General features: G+C 40.6%; 1 protein-coding gene across 2 annotated transcripts; it reads left to right on the top strand.

Annotated features, from left to right (window-relative positions):
• The first annotated feature begins 1,715 nt into the window (after positions 1-1,715).
• On the top strand, positions 1,716-20,301 carry LOC136623748 (G-protein coupled receptor 35-like). Of its 2 annotated transcripts, none has more exons than XM_066598203.1 (3): positions 1,716-1,922; positions 2,013-2,080; positions 15,867-20,301. In XM_066598203.1, exons 1-3 carry the CDS (start codon positions 1,912-1,914, stop codon positions 16,808-16,810), a joined length of 1,023 nt encoding a protein of 340 aa, XP_066454300.1. In that variant the 5' UTR covers positions 1,716-1,911; the 3' UTR covers positions 16,811-20,301. The 2 variants fall into 2 exon arrangements, with proteins under 2 accessions (XP_066454300.1, XP_066454301.1); XM_066598204.1 differs by lacking the exon at positions 15,867-20,301 and adding an exon at positions 13,855-14,792.
• Positions 20,302-21,785: the final 1,484 nt, after the last annotated feature.

Raw genomic sequence — 21,785 nt, 5'->3', positions numbered from 1 at the left:
ACAGAGGATTCCTTTATCCCCGTGGTCCCTGTGGGGATGAAGGAAACTCCTGTCACAGCTGTGGCAGAAGTCCGCGGCATTCTCCATATCTTTTCAATGGGGCTGCCGCTGGCCCCATTGAAAAGACTGACGATGTTGCAGCGATATCCCAGCGATTTTGGGGTATCTATGGTGTTTTTCTCGCACTGCGATGCGAGACTTTAACTTTAGAATCGCAGTGGAGAAAAAAATGCCAGTGGGTGGGAGCCCTAAGGAAGAGTAGAGGGGAATAATTACCTCTAGTAATCTAGACTCTATGCTTCTCTTAATACATCCCAGAATTATGTTTGCCTTTTTGGCTGCTACATCACATTGTTGACTCATGTTCAGTCTATGATTTATTAGTATACCCAAGTCTTTTTCACATGTGCTGCTGCTTAGCCCAGTTCCTCCCATTCTGGATGTGCTTTTTTCAATTTTCTTTCCGAGATGTAGGATTTTGCATTTCTCCTTGTTAAATACTGTTCTGTTAGTCGCTGCCCACTGTTCAAGCTTTTCTAGATCTTTTTGAATTCTCTCATTGCAGGGAGAGAGAGCTGTTAAAGAAGTCAGGAGTCGGCTGAGGGAGCCATGCAATACTTGGACAGTGATTAAAGCATAGGCATGCAAGTTAAAATACACAAGTTCGAGACAACTCCAGAGAAATACATATTCATCCGCCAGTTGTGGGTAGGAGTTGGGTCAACATTTTTGTTACTTATCAGACATATCAGAGCTTGAGTGGGTGCAAGGGCGGGCAACTAAAGTAACAAATGGAATGAACTACAATACCCAGAGAGATTATCAAAATTGGGGTTACTTAGTTTAAAAAAAAGATGGCTGAGGGGCGACCTAATAACTATATATAAATATATCAGAAGACAAAACAGAGCTATCTCCCATCAGCTGTTTATACCCAGGACTCCGACAAGGGGCGTCCTCTACGTCTAGAAGAAAATGACAGAAATTGTCATTTATGTTATAGGTTATTTTTGCCTTCCCTTGGATCAACAATGTTTTATAATAGACTAAACTGGATGGACATATATCTTTTTTCAGCCTCTTATACTATGTTACTTTGTTTTCTTCATTATATTAATTATACTTCATAATCATTCTGTATTTCCTATAGTAAAAGTCATTACTCTAAGAAAAATATCAGTATAAAGTTTCTTTAAACTTCTGTTCATACATGCAATCTAAGCAAAGCTACATTTTCAAGCATAGGGACAAAAGCAAAAACTAAGCTTGTGATGGATTTCAGCCTACCTCTGCCTCCATGCTGTGGTGACTGATGGAATATGGCAACTTTTTTGTAGACTGATGTAGCAAATAATATTGGAAGGCAAATTTATTCTTTGCCTTCCCTGGAAGAGGAGTTTTTATGACATGAGACAATCAAACATATCATAAAAGTCAAGTAGCTGAGGGAGAGGGGGGGATTACATGAATTTGCCACATAGGAATGTTCATGCCCACTGAATATAAATGATATTCCAGCTTTAGCTAGTCCGGTTGGGGGGTCGTATTAAATATTATTTGCAGTAATCTTAGCTCTTGCATTTTGCTTCTCCTGTCTGTTTGTATTTGCATGCATGTAGAATAAGCACATTGATACATTTCCAACTTCCACTCCCACCTTTGTATATCTGAGTCACGGGCACGTCACAAGTCAGTTGTGCAATAAACTACACTGATCAAACACTTGCAGTGCTTCCAGCAAAGAGAAACTTTTAGTTTGGAAGGACAGAAAAAAATGCAACGAGCAGTTTGTACAGATGGGTAGACAAGAAATACTACAGACAAGAAGAATCTGAAGACTGCATTTTGAGAATTTCTGCAGATTTTGAGACATATAGCTCTATTGAATTTCCCTTCTACACAGACTGTGCCATGGACCGAAGGTGTGTTGCCTCTGCATAAGACTCTGTTTCTGCTCTGCTTCTTATACATGGTTCAGAATGATATGGATAACGTTTTGCAATTCTTTATAGAAATATCCAGGTTGGTGATTACATGGCTGTGACCTCAAAATTGCCGAATCTTGTCTCATCTACTACTGGTAAGTGCTATGTATATTCAAGAGAAATTAGATTAGCCTACATAAAAAAATAGCAAAATGTGACTTATTTCCATGCAAATACTTCAGAAATTGATAGTAATGTGCAACTGAATATTGCCGAGCACACAAACAATACTGACAATTGCTAAGGAGCAACTGTATAAACTTTCTGACCAGTGCTCCATTGTTCCTTTTTGACCACAATGAACACTTACCTTTGGGAATAATGTGTTCTGAAGCAGAATTTCCCCTCACCCATCCCAAAAACAGTCCCCTAGAGCTCATTCGCACAAACCTTTTTTGCATATGAAATTCCCGTGAAGAGAACCCGTTGATTTCAATGGGTCCATTCATATTTGCGAATTTTCGAGGCATATTTCAGTCACGTAAAACGAAACAAATTGCAGCATGTTCTATCTTTGTGCGCATTTACTCGATAAAATACCGTAATAAGTATATGGAACGCATAAAAACTTGTGTATATACGCTGCATTTTTGGGACTGAAACCCAAAATATGCCCATGTGATTTCTGTAATGTAATACTAACTATATACACTTTGCTCTAGCATCCAATGAATCTAATATACTTGTATCTCCATCCCTTAGCGCATGATGACTTCTTATGTGTCCTACAGTATGTACAGAGTATGGTAAAGGTGTTCATACACATTGGATAAATGTTGGCTGAACTTGCCGATTTTGGCAAGATTAGTTGACCCTCTACTGTGCATGAAGTTGTCCTGATTGCCCCGATGGTAGATGTTGGAGGATACCGACAGGGGCGTAACTATAGAGGGTGCAGGGGATGCGGTTGCACCCGGGCCCAGGACCCTTAGGGGCCCCATAAGGCCTCTCTTCTCCATATAGGGAACCCAGTACTATGAGTAAAGCATTATAGTTGGGGGTCCTGTTACAAGTTTCGCATCGGGGCCCAGGAGCTTCAAGTTACGCCACTGGATACCGAAGTTGGATTGCTACATCGGTATCTAGTAAGTGTGGTCTGGGATATGTGAGAATCATAAATTCAGAAATTTAAGACTAGTTTAGGTATTTGTTCGTTTTTGCCTTTCATTGTCTTACATTTTTTAGCTCTGTTGGGGAGTGAGGCAGTTGGAGTATATGGGTCTTTTTTAGGCTACTTTCAATACTTTCAAATCTGCATTGAAAGCTTTGTTCGGGGTTTCTGGCACAGATCTGGCACAAAATCCCGAAAGAAATAGCACAGCATACTGCTCTATTTCAGCCAAACAGAATTTGGAGGCATACTAGAAGTCAGACAGACTGGATTTTAGTCAATAAGGTCCGGCGCCACACGGATCTAGCCTGTACTGGATTCGGCACTACTCATATTTTTGTGACAGAGCTGAACAATGGAAATGACATCAGAGCATAGACAAAATGTGAATGTGCCCTTACGTGTTTTTTACCAATATTTATCAGTGAAATGGAAGGAGGATGCGGTGGCATGAAGATAATATAGACAAATTCACTGACTGTGTATTACTGCAAAACTGGCATTTCTGGGAAGTCCATAAAAAGTAACTTGATGAAGTCACACAGTAAGATAAAAAGTCTATCAATAAAATGCTAACACAAGATATAACATTTGCCCGTTGTTGTCAACTCTGCTGAATTGGTTAATTATTTCCGCTCAGTCTTCTACTTTTGATCTTTCGAGGTTTTAGATTATCTTGCAGTTCTGAGTCAGAACTATGCTGAACTATGCATTAATTTTTAAGGTAGCTTCACATACAGTACACAAACTACCCCATAAATCCATACTGTAATTCACTTTGAAATCTGCACATAATGTTGGTGTGTATTTAGCCATAGATTTCACTCATTGCATTAAAAGAAATGAATTTACAGTGAATTCTTCGCAACAAGTAGACCATGCTGTGGATTTGAAAGCCACTTGACTCCAATCTGCAATGGATTTTTCCCATGCTTAGTGAATGAATTTATTAAATCCCATTCTCTGACATTGTACTGTATGTATTTGCGTATCTTTTGTGTGCGGAATTCACAATCGAAATTCTGCAACCTGTATGTGGTGAGTGAAAGCGGCCTGTAGATACATAGATGACAAAGTATACTCTACAAGACTCAGAAAAGCCCTTTTATTTTCTTCCAAACTATGCCCTGGGAATAATGGGATGTAACATCACTGATATCTATTGTGTACATGAGTAGTGTTTTTTTTTTGTTTTTTTTTAGTTCTATATATTTTAAAGATTTGGGCCATTGTGTCAAAATAATGGACAGCTATATAAAGAATAAAATATACAGTAGTTAGTCTGGGGGTTCTAAGTGTTTGCTTTCAGACTTTCAAAAAATGTTGGCAGGGATTTTCCATGCTTCTTCGAATATCTACAAGGTTCAGTCTTAAAAGTTAGGTGTATTTTCTGCTTCCTACAAGTAATCCCAACCACATTTTAAGATGTAGGTGGTTGGTTGCTGGTGGTCACCCCATTGTTTTGAGAACTTCTTTTCAAATGGAAAGTGTCATCAGAAAATGACATCTTGCATGAATCAACTATGTTTTCATAATAAACATATTTAAGAATTTTTGGTGATTTTTTTTGTTTAATTTTTGAATGTCATGATTTTTTTTTAAATCCTGAAATCCTGCAGTTTTCACACTAACCATTAAGTTTAATAATAGTCTGCCACTTCCTGTTCTGTAGGGAAAACTTTTTAGCAATCATCTCATTATCATCATGGGCAGGGTTACAATGAATTTAAACACCTATATATAACATAGGATCCACCATTCACAATAGGTGATGGTCATAGCTTACCTCCTCCCCCTCCCTGCACAATAACCTCTGCACATGTCAGATAATACTCTCCCATAGAAGTCAGTGGGTCAGCTCCTACCTTTTGTATGAATGTTTATGATTTCTGCAGTAAGGCATTTCTCTCAATGCTGTTAACTGTGGCTCACGCGCATTTTCAGACTTTATGGCTCTAGTTTATGCTGTCTAAGACCACTCTCACACAAGTGCTTTTTACTACAATTACCACAGCATTTTTAGTGCCTTTTTGCACTTAAATGTTTTTCTGTGTTTTTTTTTAATTTTACTAAGGCCGCCTGCACACAGCAGAGCCAGATTCCGGATGCGACTTTCCGCAGCGGATTCTGTCTCTAATCACTGCTGGTGACTGCACACACCTGTTTCTTCTGCACTGCAGGTGGTTGCAGTGAGCTGCCGTCAGACATGCGCAGTATACATTTTTTTTTTAAACTCCTGCTCTTCCCGCATCATAACTAGGCAATGACGCGGAATGCATGACCTGCCCACAATGTCAATTGCAGACAGTCTGGAGGCTGGACGGCTTCCATTGACTTCAATGAAAGCCGTCTGTGTAGACACCACACAAAAATGGAGCATGCTGCGATTTTTCTTCCGCAAGTGGAAACCAATTGCGGAAAGAATCGATTTCCCATAGGATGTATGAACGATATTTGCTGCGGATCCTCAGTGTGGATGCCCGCCGCAGATTTCACAGCAAAAATTTGTTCGTATGCAGGCGGCCTAAGGGTAATGTGTACAAAAAGTTAAAGAAAAAAAAGTTTTTCTAAATCTGTAGTTCTTTATTTTTAAAATGATTATATTTACGCTAAAATTAAACTATAGGATGGGTTCGCTGTTTTGTTTAGGACATTCTGATTTGTAATTTGTGTAATCTCGGATTACAGGGTGGCTATGGCAATGGTTTAGGTTGGCGTGAGCGGTGGGCCGTTTTTTTTTATATATATATTTTTTTAATTTATATAACTATTTTTTTTAACATCTATATTCCTCATGACATTATATAGGACCTCTGGGGGGCATTCATACAGTATTTTTTTCATTTCACACTTTTTAACTGTAAAGGAGCCCCAGTTACAGGGGAATGCCACCCCCTAGTGTGACAGTAGTCACTGTCAGAGCTGGTCAGTGGTCTGCTAACACTCTGCTGCTCTGACATGTGGGGTCGCTGGCAATCATGTGATCACTAGGTCCCATGCAGGAAATTGCAGTGCTGCTCTCTGTATTCTCTATATAGCGCTCCTTCAGTGCCAGGTAGTCTGTAAAAGAGAAAGCAGAAGCGGTTAAAACCTGCTTCTGTCTTCTTCTTTGGGTCCTCGGCTGTGTCTGACAGCCGAACACCCAACCTGCTCTTGTAGGAGTTTTACTTCTGCGTTCTATATTTACTATCAGCTGGGATTCAAGCTCAGGACCAAGCACGGCATATTTCGATGCTTGGTTCTTAATGGGTTAAAAGAACCAAAAAATCATTAGTGAATTCACCTGTGAGTCTGGAATGATAAACAGTAACCCTTTTCTTCCCTTTTTCTTAGATATGCAGCAAAAGTGAAAGACACATTAGTGACTGAAATCTGTTTTTACTCAGTATTCCCATCTTAAGCATTTATGATATACTCACAGGATATGCCATAAATGGCAGAAAGTTGCCCCATCTTTGGGCCTCTGACATTTGAAGTGAATAGTCCCATGCCTCCCACTCCTTCAATACACAATGGCCACTACCCCCATAGAATTCAATGGAGAGCTGGTCATCCTTGCATACATTCCTCTCTATTAAAGTCTACGGGACTTGTAGTCATGGTTCGTTCTGTAACTAGTTAGCTCATTTGTTGTTTTTTTATCTTTACTCAGTCTGTTGTGAATCAGTGAAATTAATTAAAAGGTGGAATCCGCAAGGCATTTATAGTATATTCCATTGACTAGCTATAAATTCGAAGATGGGAATATCCCTTTAACCCCTTAAGGGCTTATTCACAAAGAAGTCCTGCAATGCTTTATCATAGCGATCATAGGTGCTATTGTACAAGTCCCCTACAGGAACATAAATAGTGTAAAAAACGATAAAAATTATGTAAAAAAAGTAAAAATGTAAAAAAAAAAAATTTCTTGTGCTTTTTCCCATATTAGCATATTTTTTAAAATAAAATCCCACATATTTGGTATCGTCGTATACGTAATGACGCGTACAACAAATTGAACATGCTTTTTATCCTGCATGGCATAAAGTGTAAAAAAAAATTAAAAACTGCGGCAAAATGCTTATTTTTTTCATTTTGTCTCCCAAAAAACACAATAAAGGCGCATTCAGACAACCGGGTATTCACGCCGGCCGATATACAGCGTCTCTCTCTGCAGGGGAAGGAGGCTAGAAGAGCCAGGAGCAGTGCTCTGAGCTCCCGCCCCCTCTGCACTATTTGCAATAGTGCTGCCTCTCCTCATTGAAAATAGTGCAGCAGGGGTGGAGAGGGGGTGGGAGCTCAGATCACTGCTCCTGGCTCTTCCAGCCTCCTCCCCCTGCAGAGAGAGATGCCGTATATCGGCAAGCGTGAATACGCGGCCGATATACGGTCGTCCGAATGCACCCTAAAAGTGATCATAAAAGGTGTAAGTACCCCAAAATGGTACCAATAAAACAATACAGCTCATCTCACAAAAAACAAGCCCTCACAGAGTTCCGTCCATGGAAAAATAAAAAAGTTATGGGACTTTGAATGCAGCGATTTAGAAAAAAATAATTTCCAAAAAAAGGGGTTTTATTGCGCAAAAGTAGAAATATCTAAAAAAATATAAGTATTTTGGTATTGTTATAATCGTACCGACCCGCGGAAAAAATGTATTATGTCATTTATGCTGCATGATCAACGCAGTAAAAAAAAAAAAAAAAAAATGTATGGTAGAATTGATGTGTTTTCTCTTCATGCTATCATAAAAAAATTATTAAAAAATTTACAATATAGTCTTATATGGCACCGATAAAAACTATAGTTCGCCATGCAAAAAACATGCCCTTAAATGGCCGTGTTGACCGAAAAATAAAAAGGTTATGGCGTTTGAAAAATGGAGAGGAAGATTCGCCAAAAATCGTTGCGTCCTTATGCCCCAAATAGGCCATATCCTTAAGGGGTTAAGTACATAAGGATGTTAAGTACAAAATGATACTAAATAGCATTTAAAAAGTAGAAATATTAAAGGCATTGTCCAGTTTTAAAACTATTGATGGCCTATACACAGGAGAGGGCATCAATAGTAGATCAACAGGGGTCTGCCACCAAGCAAACTCTTTGCTGGGCCAGCATATTAGCTTCTCCCACAAGACTTCTGCTCTATTCGCAACCTGATTGGTTGTTTGGGTTGGCTGATTCACAATTCCAGCAAACTGATTGGTTGTTTGAGTTGGCTGATTCACAGTGATTGGTTGTTTGGGTTGGCTGATTCACCAAACAACCAATCAGGTTGCTGGAATTACTGAATAGAACAGAAGTCTTGTGGAAAAAAAGTTATTATGCGCTGGGCCAGTGTGCTTATGCACTGAGCTGATTTCTACAGGAAGTAGACAGTTCTGTTCTAACTGGACAAGTGGACAATTTTGATATTCCAGGCAAAGTTTCTATTAAAGTGAAAAGGCTGTAATACCAAACCTGGCCATAGCAGTGAGAACAGAACTGTCTGCTTCCCGCAGAAATCAACTAAGTGCATGAGTACACTGGCCCAGTGAAGAGCTGACCAGGGGGAGTCCCGGGTGGCCATTAATAAGCCATTAATAGTTTGCAACTACACTACTCCTTTAAATAATGATAAATTTGACACTGAAAAAGGTGCTGTCTTACAAAAACAACCATTGTCTTTATTCTCCATTAGCACATATGAACTTCATAAAGGTGTTTCACCAGCTCAAGAACCATCTCTATTTTTCAAAAAGGAGAGCTGCTCTATTGGACCCGTCATGGCAGTGCATTATTTAGATGACCACTAATTTGAATGACTGGCATGCAGGGAAAATGTATGCCTAGACAAGGATTTCCCCTATGACAACTGCTGAACACAAGGGATTAGACAAGTCAATCTGGCTTCTTTATAAGAAGGGATTGTTTCGTGAAACAACCCTTTTTATGGTCAGATTGTCTGGAAATGAAATAACTAAAAGGGTGGACTCTGAACTCTCAGAATTCTCTTTAGAATATGCTCTTAGCTCTTCGCTTTAATCTATCACAGCTGTGTGGTTGTAAACTCCAATTTATTTAGTGAATTGGCAGACTAAACATTGCCCATCTTATCTGCCTGCTCTTATTTTGGTTTTGCTTAGTTTGACTTTCTTATCTCAGAATCCTAGTAACCTCTCATTATTTGTCAGGGACAGTGTTTCAGGTAGGCCTGCCAATAGGGATATCTGAGGGTGGCTTAGAGACAGTGGTGTCCGGTGTTAAGGTCAGTGTTAAGAATGGTTTAGAGAGATTTAGGAAGAACTAATGCTACGATTATGTATTATGAGTTTGTTGTTTCTCTTTTCATTATCATTTGCTCGATTATCTTACTTCCATCATTGTTGTCTTTATTGTCATCTGATCAACATTACTATTCTGTTCCTGTCATCTGTTGATCAGTGCCTAGTCTTGAATTTGTGTTTCCTTTTTGTATAGATATGTACAGCATATATTTATTCTTTTAACAATTTGGTTGTTACATAATTTGGCTCTACTAAAATTCATTAGGATATCTGAGTACTGAAAAACTTGGGTAGTAGGCAGAAAAGTCAAGTGCTATAGATAAAGTCAATTTTTGCTATTATCTAAACAGCAGTGGATCCACTCTACAAAAAAACCCTATTTTGGCTGAGGAATAGATCTAGGGGGTGCGGGGCTTGAATGAGCTCTAGGACGGACATGTCTCCTGGAGCTCTCTGAAAGATCATCCAAGTTACTTCAAGCGACACCAGATGTGGTCTTCCAAAATCCTCTATACTCAACCTTGTGACCCCTGACATGTTCAGGAAGCGTGCGGCTAAACAGGCGCCAGGTAAGGTGGATGACTTCTTCCCCTTACGTGGCTCTCAGCAGGATGTGGGGAAGATGGCGCCGGTCACATGTCTGACTCCTCTTCTACTGCTCCCTCTCCACAGAACTCTGGTAGCCCTCCTCCTCACACTGAGAGGAATATGTCTCCACAGAGGCCCTCATCTGCAGCACCCCATGAGTTTCGGAGATCAGGATTGTTGGATCCAGGAGCTTTTGCAGCGCTCCCAAGGAATTCAGCTACTCCTGGCCAGAAGCCTCTTAGAGCTCATATTGGGAGGACAGAAGTCTTCCACATCCAAGATGGCGTTTGAGCGATCATTTTGCATAATCTACTAACTAGCACTAATGCCTATTAGTACCAAGCCTGTGCGCTACCGGGAGCTGAATCTATTCAGATGACCACCCAGTGTTCTCTGAATAAATTTTCTTTGTCCTGCCGGCAGAGCTGACAGCTGAGAACAGCTGAGACAATGCAATCAAGCTCAACTGAAATCCATATTTCGACAGAAAACTGAAAGATCGGCACATTTACATGCAAAGATTATCACTCAAAAGATGGCTTTTCAGTGAATTTTGAGTGATAATTGTTGTGTCTAAATGGGCCTTTAAAGACATCTCTCTTTGGGCCAAATGCCTTGAAATGGGGAAGTAGAATACTTGGCTATATACTCATTAAAACGCCTGGAACAAATAAGTGATTGGAGTGCAAGACAAAAGTGAAGGCAGCCACCAATGCAAATGCATAGAAAGAACAAAGGGCCCTTTTACACCGAATAATTATCATTCAGTTAATCATTGAATTGTGCAAAATTGAATGATAATTGCTCACTGTAAACATGGCCAATAATCGAACAAATTTGTTTGCTTCTTATTTATTATTCATTTTATCCAGGCATGAGAATGATAGGTTGTTGCTTGCCGGTTGTTTCATGTAAAAAGTTATCATTCTTAGACCAGGAGGAGAGGAAAATTGTTTGGCAGGACAGGCCAACAATTAATTGAACAAGCAAAATGACTACATTATCTGAACATGTAAACAGATCACGTTTGAAAGCAGATGACTCAGTTATTGTTCATGCATTCCAATATTTAATGTAAAAGGACCTAAATTCAGCACTTCCAACAAATAAATTAAAGGGGTTGTCCCGCGAAAGCAAGTGGGGGTATACACTTCTGTATGGCCATATTAATGTACTTTGTAATATACATTGTGCATTAAATATGAGCCATACAGAAGTTATTCACTTACCTGCTCCGTTGCTAGCGTCCTCGTCTCCATGGCGCCGTCTAATTTCAGCGTCTAATCTCCCGATTAGACGCGCTTGCGCAGTCCGGTCTTCTCCCTTCTGAATGGGGCCGCTCGTGCTGGAGCGTTGTTCCTCGTAGCTCCGCCCCGTCACGTGTGCCGATTCCAGCCAATCAGGAGGCTGGAATCGGCAATGGAACGCACAGAGCCCACGGTGCACCATGGGAGAAGACCTGCGGTCCACCGTGGGTGAAGATCCCGGCGGCCATCTTCGCAAGGTAAGTAAGAAGTCACCGGAGCGCGGGGATTCGGGTAAGTACTATGCGGGTTTTTTTTTTAAACCCCTGCATCGGGTTTGTCTCGCGCCGAACGGGGGGGCTATTGAAAAAAAAAAAAAAAAAACCCGTTTCGGCGCGGGACAACCCCTTTAAATATGAAGATGGACTTAAGCTATGGCTGCAACAAATAAAGCAACTGAAACAGGTTCACCTGTACATGGCAGATGGACCTGCATGTTTTGATCAAAATATGTGATAAGAATCTTGTATTTTTATGTGGTTAGTAAAAACAACAGTTGCACAATTTTATTTAGGTATTAAATGTGAATGAGTGCCGCTCTGAAGGAGTAGACAGAGATCTAGTAATAGAGTGGAGCTGAGGTCAAGACAGGCAGAATTCTTGCAGGCGGCAGACAGAATAAGTGCTCATGTCCACGGGCAGGTTAGATTCTCCATGTGGGAACCCGCAGCAGAATAAGTGCTCATGTCCACGGGCAGGTTAGATTCTCCATGTGGGAACCTGCAGCAGAATCCCACCCTGCCTACGGCGGAGGACCCTGCTTATCCGTCCAGGTCTTCTTTTTCCTCTACTGCAGATGTGTGCGGAAGTGCCGGCGCACATGCGCAGTAGAGAGTTTTTTCTCAAACTCCTGTTTTCCCACGAAATCTGCGGCCCATCCGCAATGTCAATTTCAGACAGGCCATGGATCGGACAGCTTCCTTTGAATTCAATGGAAGCCATTTGTGCGGGAACCTCCCTGAAATGGAGAATGCTATGATTTGATTTCAACACCCAAAAGGTCCACAAATCAAATCTGCATGCTTTATGAGTGGCTTGAATTGCAGATGCTCCACGCGGATGTCCTCGCGGATTACACAATTCAAATCCTCCTGTGGGCATTGGGCCTTAGTGTGGTCAAAGCCATGAGTGGAGGAAACCAGAAACCTGAGTGGAACAGGCATGGATAAAAACAAGGTTAACTGTCAAAACATCACAACACCTTTGCACACTAGGGAGACTATTTCCCCAGGCATCCACTAGTGGGGGACAGTGCCTTAAATAGCATCTTTGATTAGCGTTGTGCTTTTTTTCTCCATCCTGTCCAGATTGACATGACAACTTCTCAAGGATTTAACTTGTCTCTTCAGGGTTCACCACACAGACACCTTTGCTTTTTCCTATCTGTAATACTTATATTAAAAAAAAAAAACTTTTAATAGTGCCGCACATGGTTCCCAGTACTGGTGTATCTTGTCTCCACTGGATGTATGGGTGGAGATATGGGTTGGCCGCTGTCAGTTACAGGGAACTACCAGGCCACGCCGACTCATCTGCATCCGGTGATCCTTTGGTCTGAGTGAGCCTGGGAGGAGAAGGTGGTGTGAGCTGCGAGATACAGGGTTACAGCGGGGTTTGCACTTGTCAGAGAGCAGGCGGGGAGAAGACCTTTGGGAGTGGCGAGATCCCGTGCGAGAGAGATGTTTGCGCTTGTCAGTGAGCCACCGGTCAGAAGATGGTGTGAGCAGCTAGATGTTGAGTAGTATTATGCACTCATGCTGTCCTGCTGTAGTAATACACTAATTGGATTGAATGATGAGGACAGCAGAAAAAGCTGAAGAAAAGCAATTGATGGATTTACTACAGGACTGTGAGATGATTTATAACTATTTTGGAATTTGACTTTGGTCTCAGAATTACTCTTTAAGTTGTTGTGAAATGATAAGTTAAAATGGCACACCAAACCATGGAACGGCTTATTGTAAATTTTCTAATTACTTTTGACCCTATGAAATTCAACTGTAATTCGAAAAACATTATTGCAATATTTTTGTTAAATCACTTGAATGAAAGCTGAAAGTCTACATTTCAATCCCATCTTGCTTTATTGCAAACTCATTGTGATGGTGTACGGAGACTAAATTATGAAAATTGTGTCACTGCTAAAATACTTCTGGCCCCCAACTGTGTCCATTTATTAGGTCTGGAGAATAAATGTCATTGGTAGGACATGCAAAATTAATAGAGAAATGGTCTCTGCACTAACTCCAACTTCAGAGAGCAGATTCAATCTTGAGAGATGATATCTTTACAATAATAGTCGTCTCACAAAGTGGTTTTAGCAGAAACAATTGGTGGCTTCAAGAAAAGCTTATATGATTTCTTAGAAGAAAATAACCCCAACACAAACGTATAGAGTTCTTGTATGAATGTTTATCCAGTCTGATCGTCATTTAGAAAACTTCTTTCTTTAAGGGCAGAATGGTTTGGACATTTATGGGGTTTTTTTGCCCTCTGGATCAGAAAAAAGTTTTAAGATTTACCCTTTTCCCTTCCTTCATCCAAATCCTATCCCTGATTAAACTTGGTGGACACATGTCTACTTTCACTGGTACTAACGATGTAACTATGTTTTATTGCAGCCATTTACAACAATACAAACTGCTCTGAGATCATGAAAACAAGAAACCCAAAAGTAGAGATTTTCTTGATAACTCTGCTTACATGTGTCTTTATTTTTGGAACAATATTCAACTCACTTGCTGTTTGGGTTTTTTGCTTCAAGATGAAGAAGTGGACTGAAACAAGAGTATTCATGATGAATCTTCTGTTTAGCGATTGCTGCTTGTTGTTCACTCTCCCTTTCCGCATCTATACCACTCAACATCCATGGCCTCTGGGCGATTCATGGTGTAATGCTCTTCTTTCTGTTTATTTTATGAACACATACGTGAGCATTGCTGTCATCACTTTAATATCTATGGATAGATATGTGGCTATTAAGTTTCCAATCAAAGCAAGGACCTTACGTTCTCCAAGGAAAGCAGCCTTGGCTTGTGGGATCATCTGGCTAGTCTATATCACAATACGTCTGTACCTTGGGCTTGACACAGATAGGCGACTCAGCAAATCTTGCTTCCGAAAAGAAACAGAAAAACCTTTGAATAGAGCTTTGTATTTTACTGTCTTCGGGACTTGTCTCCCAATGGTCATACTAATTTTCTGTTCCACACAAATAATACTGACCCTAAAGAAGAAGATGAGTGTAAATAAAAAGAAGAAAATTAAGAAATCCATCAGCATAGTAAAAACTAATCTGGCAATCTTCTTGTTTTGTTTCTTACCCTTTTCTACTGGAAATATTGTAAGGTTTGTCATTGAATCTATAGGTTCAGATTGCTCACTTATAAAGTTTATTAATGATATATTCTATGCTGCTCAAGGTCTTAGTGACATAAACTGCTGCCTGGATAGCATCTGCTATTATTTTGTGGCAAAGGAATTCTGGGAAAATATTTCATTGATTCCAAAGTTGAAAATACAATTAATCAAGGGCCAAATGCCAGAGTCTAGTTTATAGAATGAGAAGTATTGCGTCCAGTCGGGAATATTGACAAAGGCTTACGAGTTTCATATGCCTGTACCGCCATGGATCACAATACTCCTACACACTGTGCATACATACTGGATGTCATAGACTGATCCATGCACAATGATGTGAAGACTGAGCGTAATATTCCAGCCAGGCTGACTCTTATCCACAGCCTGGCTAGATTAAGCTTGGAAGATGGTAATTTAGACCTGCATATTAGTTTTACAATTGGTTTAATAAAAAAAAAACAATGCATATTTTTTACATAACTATCCAGCTAGAAGCTATGATATCATGGCAGATCCCTATGGCAACTATTAATTGATAACTCAAAAGGCCCCACCAAACCATCAAATGGCTTTGAGCCTGTGAAAATGGAGAGACTATGTGTAACATCGCAGTAATTCCCAAACCATTATTGCAATATTTTTGTTAAACCCCTTGAATTAAAGTTGAAATTCTGTGTTTCAATCACATCTTGCTTTATTGCAAATCCATTGTGATGGTGTATAGAGACTAAATTATGAAAATTGTGTCACTGTTTAAATACTTCTGGCCCCCAAAAGTATCCATTGATTTGGTCTTGAAAATAAATGTCATAGAGCAGACATGCAAAATGTGTAGAGAAATGGTCTATAAGACAAGGATAGGCCATTTCTCTGCACTAACTTAGACTTCAGAGAAAAGATTCATTCTTGAGAGATGGTATCTTTACAATAATAGCTTCAAATGTGTAAAATAGTCATCTCACAAAGTGGTTTTAGCAGAAACAATTGGGTTCAAGAAAGGCTTATATGATTTCTTAGAAGAAAATAAGTCCAACACTTATGCTCATGTATAGAATTCTTTTACGGATGTTGATCCAGTTTGACCGCCACGTAGGAAACTTCTTTCTTTAAGGGCAGAATGGTTTGGACATTATGCTTTTTTTATCTCTGGATCATAAAAAAGTTCTAAGATTTACGCCTGTCCCTACCTTCATCCAAATCTTATCTCTGATTGAACTTGGTGGACAAATGTCTTCTTCACTGGTACTAACGATGTAACTATGTTTTATTGCAGCCATTTACAACAATACAAACTGCTCTGAGATCATGAAAACAGGAAACCCAAAAGTAGAGATTTTCTTGATAACTCTACTTACATGTGTCTTTATTTTCGGAACAATATTCAACTCACTTGCTGTTTGGGTTTTTTGCTTCAAGATGAAGAAGTGGACTGAGACAAGAGTATTCATGATGAGTCTTCTGTTTAGTGATTGCTGCCTGCTGTTCACCCTCCCTTTCCGTATATATACCACTCAACATCCATGGCCTCTGGGCGATTCATGGTGTAATGCTCTTCTTTCTGTTTATTTTATGAACACATACATGGGCATTGCTGTCATCACTTTAATATCTATGGATAGATATGTGGCTATTAAGTTTCCAATTAAAGCAAGGACCTTACGTTCTCCAAAGAAAGCAGCCTTGGCTTGTGGGATTATCTGGCTAGTCTATATTTCAATACGTCTGTACCTTGCGCTTGGCGCAAAATGGCGAAATGGTGAATCTTGCTTCCGAAAAGATACGGTAATGCCTTTGAAAAGAGCTCTCTATTTTACTGTCTTTGGGTCTTGTCTCCCAATGGTGATACTAATTTTCTGCTCAACCCAAATCATACTGACCCTAAAGAAGAAGGAGAAGACAAGTATGAATGAAGAGAAGGACATTAAGAAATCCATCAGCATAGTAAAAACTAATCTGGCAATCTTCTTGTTTTGTTTCTTGCCCTTTTCTACTGGAAATATTGTAAGGTTTGTCATTGAATCTATAGGTTCAGATTGCTCACTTATAAAGCTGATTAATGATATTTACTATGCCGCCCAAGGTCTTAGTGACCTAAATTGCTGCCTGGATAGCATCTGCTATTATTTTGTGGCAAAGGAATTTTGGGAGAAAGCTTCACTATTTCCAAGGTTTAAAAAACAATTAATCAAGGACCAAACTCAAGAGTCTAGTATATAAAATAACAAGAACTCCATCCATTCTGGAATATTGACAAAGGCTTATGGGTTTAATATGACTGTACCGCCACAATACTCCTACACACTGTGCATACATACTGGATGTCGTAGACTGATTCATGCACAATGATGTAAAGACTGAGCTTCAGACAAGCATAAGCACAAAATCACCTGCGATAATATGATTTTTTGCATGTTTTAGCGCATTTCACTGCACTTTTTGCACTGCCTGGGACTGTTCACATCGGCGCAGGACACACTCTCCGTGATTAAAAAGGCTGTACAGCCTAATTAGTTCTCAGTGTTATCGATATTCCTGCTAATTGTGGAGTTCATTGCGCAATTTTGCTGGGATCGGGTGCGCAATGAACTGCACACCCCTCAATTTTGGCACCCCCATAGGCTTTTATTGTGCCTTAAGTGCGCAAATGCGCAAAATAATATAGCAAATACAGTCATCTAAAGTCACCCACTGGGCAGTTTCCCAGGGGCATATTTGCACGCGCATTTGTTTTTAATGGGCTCCATCAATCTCTCTAACTGCGTGCACCAAAAAAAACGCTGCATGCTCTATTTTAGTGCGCATTTGCACACCAATGGCACCATAGTAGTGCATGGGAGTGCGCAGATGTACACCAAAACCCGAACAATTGTGCAATAGGCTAAGAGATTTCATAGGGAAAAGACCATCAGGGACTAATTAGGCTACACAGCCTTTCAACTGGTGGCACGACTGTGTCACCTGCCCATGTGAATAGACCCAGTCAGTGAAAAAGGACAGAAAAATGCGCAGGTACACGCAATACACTTTCATGGCACAACAACAACAAAAAAAATCACACTATTGTGTGCGTTTTGCGCATATGCTCATGGGATGCCACTCTAAGGGCTCCTCCACATGAGTTAATGGGTTCTATTCTATGTGTTTAGCGTGTTCAGATTTTGCATGCGAAAATACAAATGCAAACACGGTCCTGTGAAGGTGCCCTTATCCACAGCCTGGCACAAAATGCAGAGAATAGAATCAATTGCATTCCATGCATGCGCAAAAAAATGCAACATGCTCTATCTTTGTAAGTCAATATCCATATGATTGCGCAATATGCTGCGCAATTTCATGGAAAAAGAAAACATCTAAAACTAATTAGGCTAAAAAGCTTTTTAAATTTGGGCGTGGCTGTGTCCTGCACCCATGTGAAATAGCCATGCAAGTGCAAAAAATACAGTAATATGTGCAAAAAGTCTTTCAAAACTGCGCCGTTCATGGTGTAAATGTGCTGTGTTTAAGCGTGCATTATTGTGCATACGCTGGTGAGACCTGAGCTTGGAAGATGGTCATCTAGACCTGCGTATAAGTTTTACGATTGGTTTAATCCAAAACAATACATATTTTGTTTACATAACTGTCCAGCTGGAAGGTATCATGGCGGATCACTTGGCAACTCTGTTTTAAGCAGTTGCAATGCAGAAATGTTTTAATCAATAATTTATTACAGTGTTTTTGCTTATTTATTCCTCAGCAGTGTTTAACATGAGTTTAAATGTGATTGGCTGATTCTAAACACAACCACATCCCAAATATAAGAGGGTGTTCCCCTAAGGCCTTATTCAGATGAGCGTGGGTGCAACTACGCTCGGCGGCAAGGAACATAGTTGAGCCTGAACGAGGGGAAAACCTTTCCCTTGCCAACTTTTCAAACTCCTTACCAGAGCGCAGGAGTTTAAAAATAACCGCGGGAAGATAGGTGCCGGCCGATATTTCTGCACAAAGTATTCACTACATGCGTGGAAGATAGGGCAGGTTCTATCTTATCTCGCCTGTACAATGAACAGACCAAATCCCAACAGTGAAAACGAAACCACTGAAATCCATTGATTTTTTTCAAACTCCTATGCTATGGCGCAGAGTTTGAAAGGCTGGCGTGAAAATAAAAACTCAATCATGCGCAACTATGCTCCGTAGTGGCAAACGTAGTTGCACATACTGCCATATGAAACCAACCTTAGGGTTTAAATAGACGAACATATGCTCACCGCAACAGAGCGTTTTTGAACATGAGCGAGTTATAACTGTTCAGCGTTTACAAAAAAAAAAAAAAATAGAGAAAGATAGGGCAGAGCCTATCTTTTTTTGCATTTAGAATTTCTGCGTGCGAGAAACACGCTTGTGAGAACGAAACCATTGAAGTCATGTTTTGCGGGTGTGATTTTCCCGCACGCAAAAACCTGGTCTGTTTATGCTCTAAATGATCTCAGTTTGTTTTTCAATGGAGTTATACAGATAACGGCTCACATTGAGGGCGGAGTCAGAAGAGCTCGGTTTTGTCCTCTTATACAGACGCGATAATCAAAGCTATATGACGGGACAAAACCACTGATCTCTATGGGATTTCAATGTTTCCTTTTCACCTCTTTTCCCAGCTGTGATTTGTACAGCCGAGAAAATAAAGGATCTTCCCTATCTTTCCTAGTTAAACTACGTGTGGGGAAGATCGGGCAGTCGCTATCTTCCCGCCTCTTTTTACAAACTCCTGCGCTCTGGCATGGAGTTTGAACTGCCGGCAAAGAAGAAGAAATCTCCCTCATTCAGGCACAGCTATGCTCCATACTGCCGAGCGTAGTTGTGTCTATCGCACTGTGAATAAGCCCTGAAGGTGGAAATAAGGCCAAAATGATTCATCTTTGTTGGATTTTTTTAACAGGGGTGTGTAGACTTTTTATATCCACCGTATGTGTGTGAGATAAATTTGATAGAATGTGTATGCATAAGTGTAAATATATATAGATATATGCTAATTTGTATATGTTTAAACATGTTTAAGTGTAAATACAGTAGCATCTTTCATACTGTAACCATACTGAATATTATGGTGCATTTTCTATTCTGAGAGTAAATCCAAGAGAAGAAACCCCATTGAAGAAGTTGTTACTTCTATCTATTTTATTGCCGGAAGCTTACAGCTCCATACATTGCTCAGTGGCCCAGGTTGGTACTGCAAGCTGAATCCTATTGAAGTGAATAAAACTCAGCCTGCAGTACCAACTCGAAGCACTGTACAATGTATGGAGCGTTCTGCTTCCTGCAGCAAAATAGCTAGAAGAGGGAGAACCCCTTAAGACCACTCACGCTCAGGCATTTTTTTTACAGCGTTTAGAACGCCTGCTAAGAGCGCTGCCCTGACTTTCTATTTATTTCAATCTGGCTACTCAGATAATGCGTTTTAGCTCGGTATTTCTAATGCTATGCTTTTCGAATGCTGTCTGTTCTATTTTAGTGTTTTTCAGGAATTTGTAACAAACCACATTACCCATTGTTGTTATGGGATGTGTTAAAAACACTGTCAAACACATTTGAAAACGCCATTAGAAAACGCTGTAAAACGCTGCATTTTTACTAATGGCTGTGTGAGACTGGCCTTAATGTTGATCTGAACAGTCTCTAAAAATGTGTAATATGTAAGTGGAAGAGTAATACAATTGGGCAAATAAACATCAGTTATTTTAATATTACTAATAAACGTTCAGTTATAAATAGAGATGAGCGAACGTGTTCGTCCGAGCTTGATATTCGTGCGAATATTAGGGTGTTCGGGATGTTCGTTATTCGTAACGAACACCATGCGGTGTTCTGATAAATTAAACTTTCTTCCCTGAGACGTTAGCGCTTTTTTTGGCCAATATAAAGACAGGGAAGGCATTACAACTTCCCCCTGCAACGTTTAAGCCCTATACCACCCCCCTGCTGTGAGTGGCTGGGGAGATAAGGTGTCACCCGAGTATTGAAATCTGCCCCTCCCGCTGCTCGCTATGGATGCATTCTATATGCGCTCAATGGGGCCAGCGGCAGCAGCGCTGACCCCATTGAGAACATATAGAAGACAAATCCTTCTTCTCTGGCACAGCTGTAACAGCTGTAGCAGAGAAGAACGATGTTTGCCCATTGAATTCAATGGAGCGGCAATACAGCATGTTCCACTGAATGCAATGGGCTGCCGGCGATCGCAGGATGAATGGTCGGAAAGGGGTTAAATATATAACCCCTTTCCTGCAATTCATCCAGAAATGTGTTACACTAAAAATGTATACCGGCGTATAAGGCGACAGGGCGTATAAGACGACCCCCCAACTGTCACCTTATACGCCGGTAATACAGTGGAGCAAAGAATAAAAATCATTACTTACGTTTTTAGATGATCTGCGGCGCTCCTGCAGGCTGTCACTCCCTCCTGGTCCACGGCAGAGTATTGCTTTCTCCACGAAAGACTTTAAATCCCTGCCTCCAGAAGCACACGTGCCTTCAGCCAATCACAGCCAATGACAATGATGTCATTGAATGGCTGTGATTGGCTGTGTTTCTGGAGGCGGGGATTTCAAGGCTTGAAATCCCCGCCTCCAGAAACACAGCCTATCACAGCCATTCAATGACATCATTGTCATTGGCTGTGATTGGCTGAAGGCACGTGTCTTCCTGGAGGCAGGGATTTAAAGCCTTTCATAGAGAAAGCTTGTCTGCCGTGGATTAGGAGGGAGTGACAGCCTGCAGGAGCACCGCAGATCATCTAAAAACGTAAGTAATGCTTTTTATTCTTTGCTCCACTGTATTGCCGGCGTATAAGGTGACAGTTGGGGGGTCGTCTTATACGCCCCGTCGCCTTATACGCCGGTATATATTTTTAGTGTAACACATTTCTGGATGAATTGCAGGAAAGGGGTTATATATTTAACCCCTTTCCGACCATTCATCCTGCGATCGCCGGCAGCCCATTGCATTCAGTGGAACATGCTGTATTGCCGCTCCATTGAATTCAATGGGCAAACATCGTTCTTCTCTGCTACAGCTGTTACAGCTGTGCCAGAGGAGGACGATCTTTATGCTGACAGTGGGGGGGGGGGGGGCACTCTTGCCGCTATTGTGGCTTAATAGTGGGACCTGTGAACTTGAGATGCAGCCCACCATGTAGCCCCTCGCCTGCCCT

Source organism: Eleutherodactylus coqui, chromosome 1 (genome assembly GCF_035609145.1).
Source record: "Eleutherodactylus coqui strain aEleCoq1 chromosome 1, aEleCoq1.hap1, whole genome shotgun sequence".
Taxonomy (NCBI): domain Eukaryota; kingdom Metazoa; phylum Chordata; class Amphibia; order Anura; family Eleutherodactylidae; genus Eleutherodactylus; species Eleutherodactylus coqui.
This window is presented reverse-complemented; position numbering and strand designations above follow the sequence as displayed.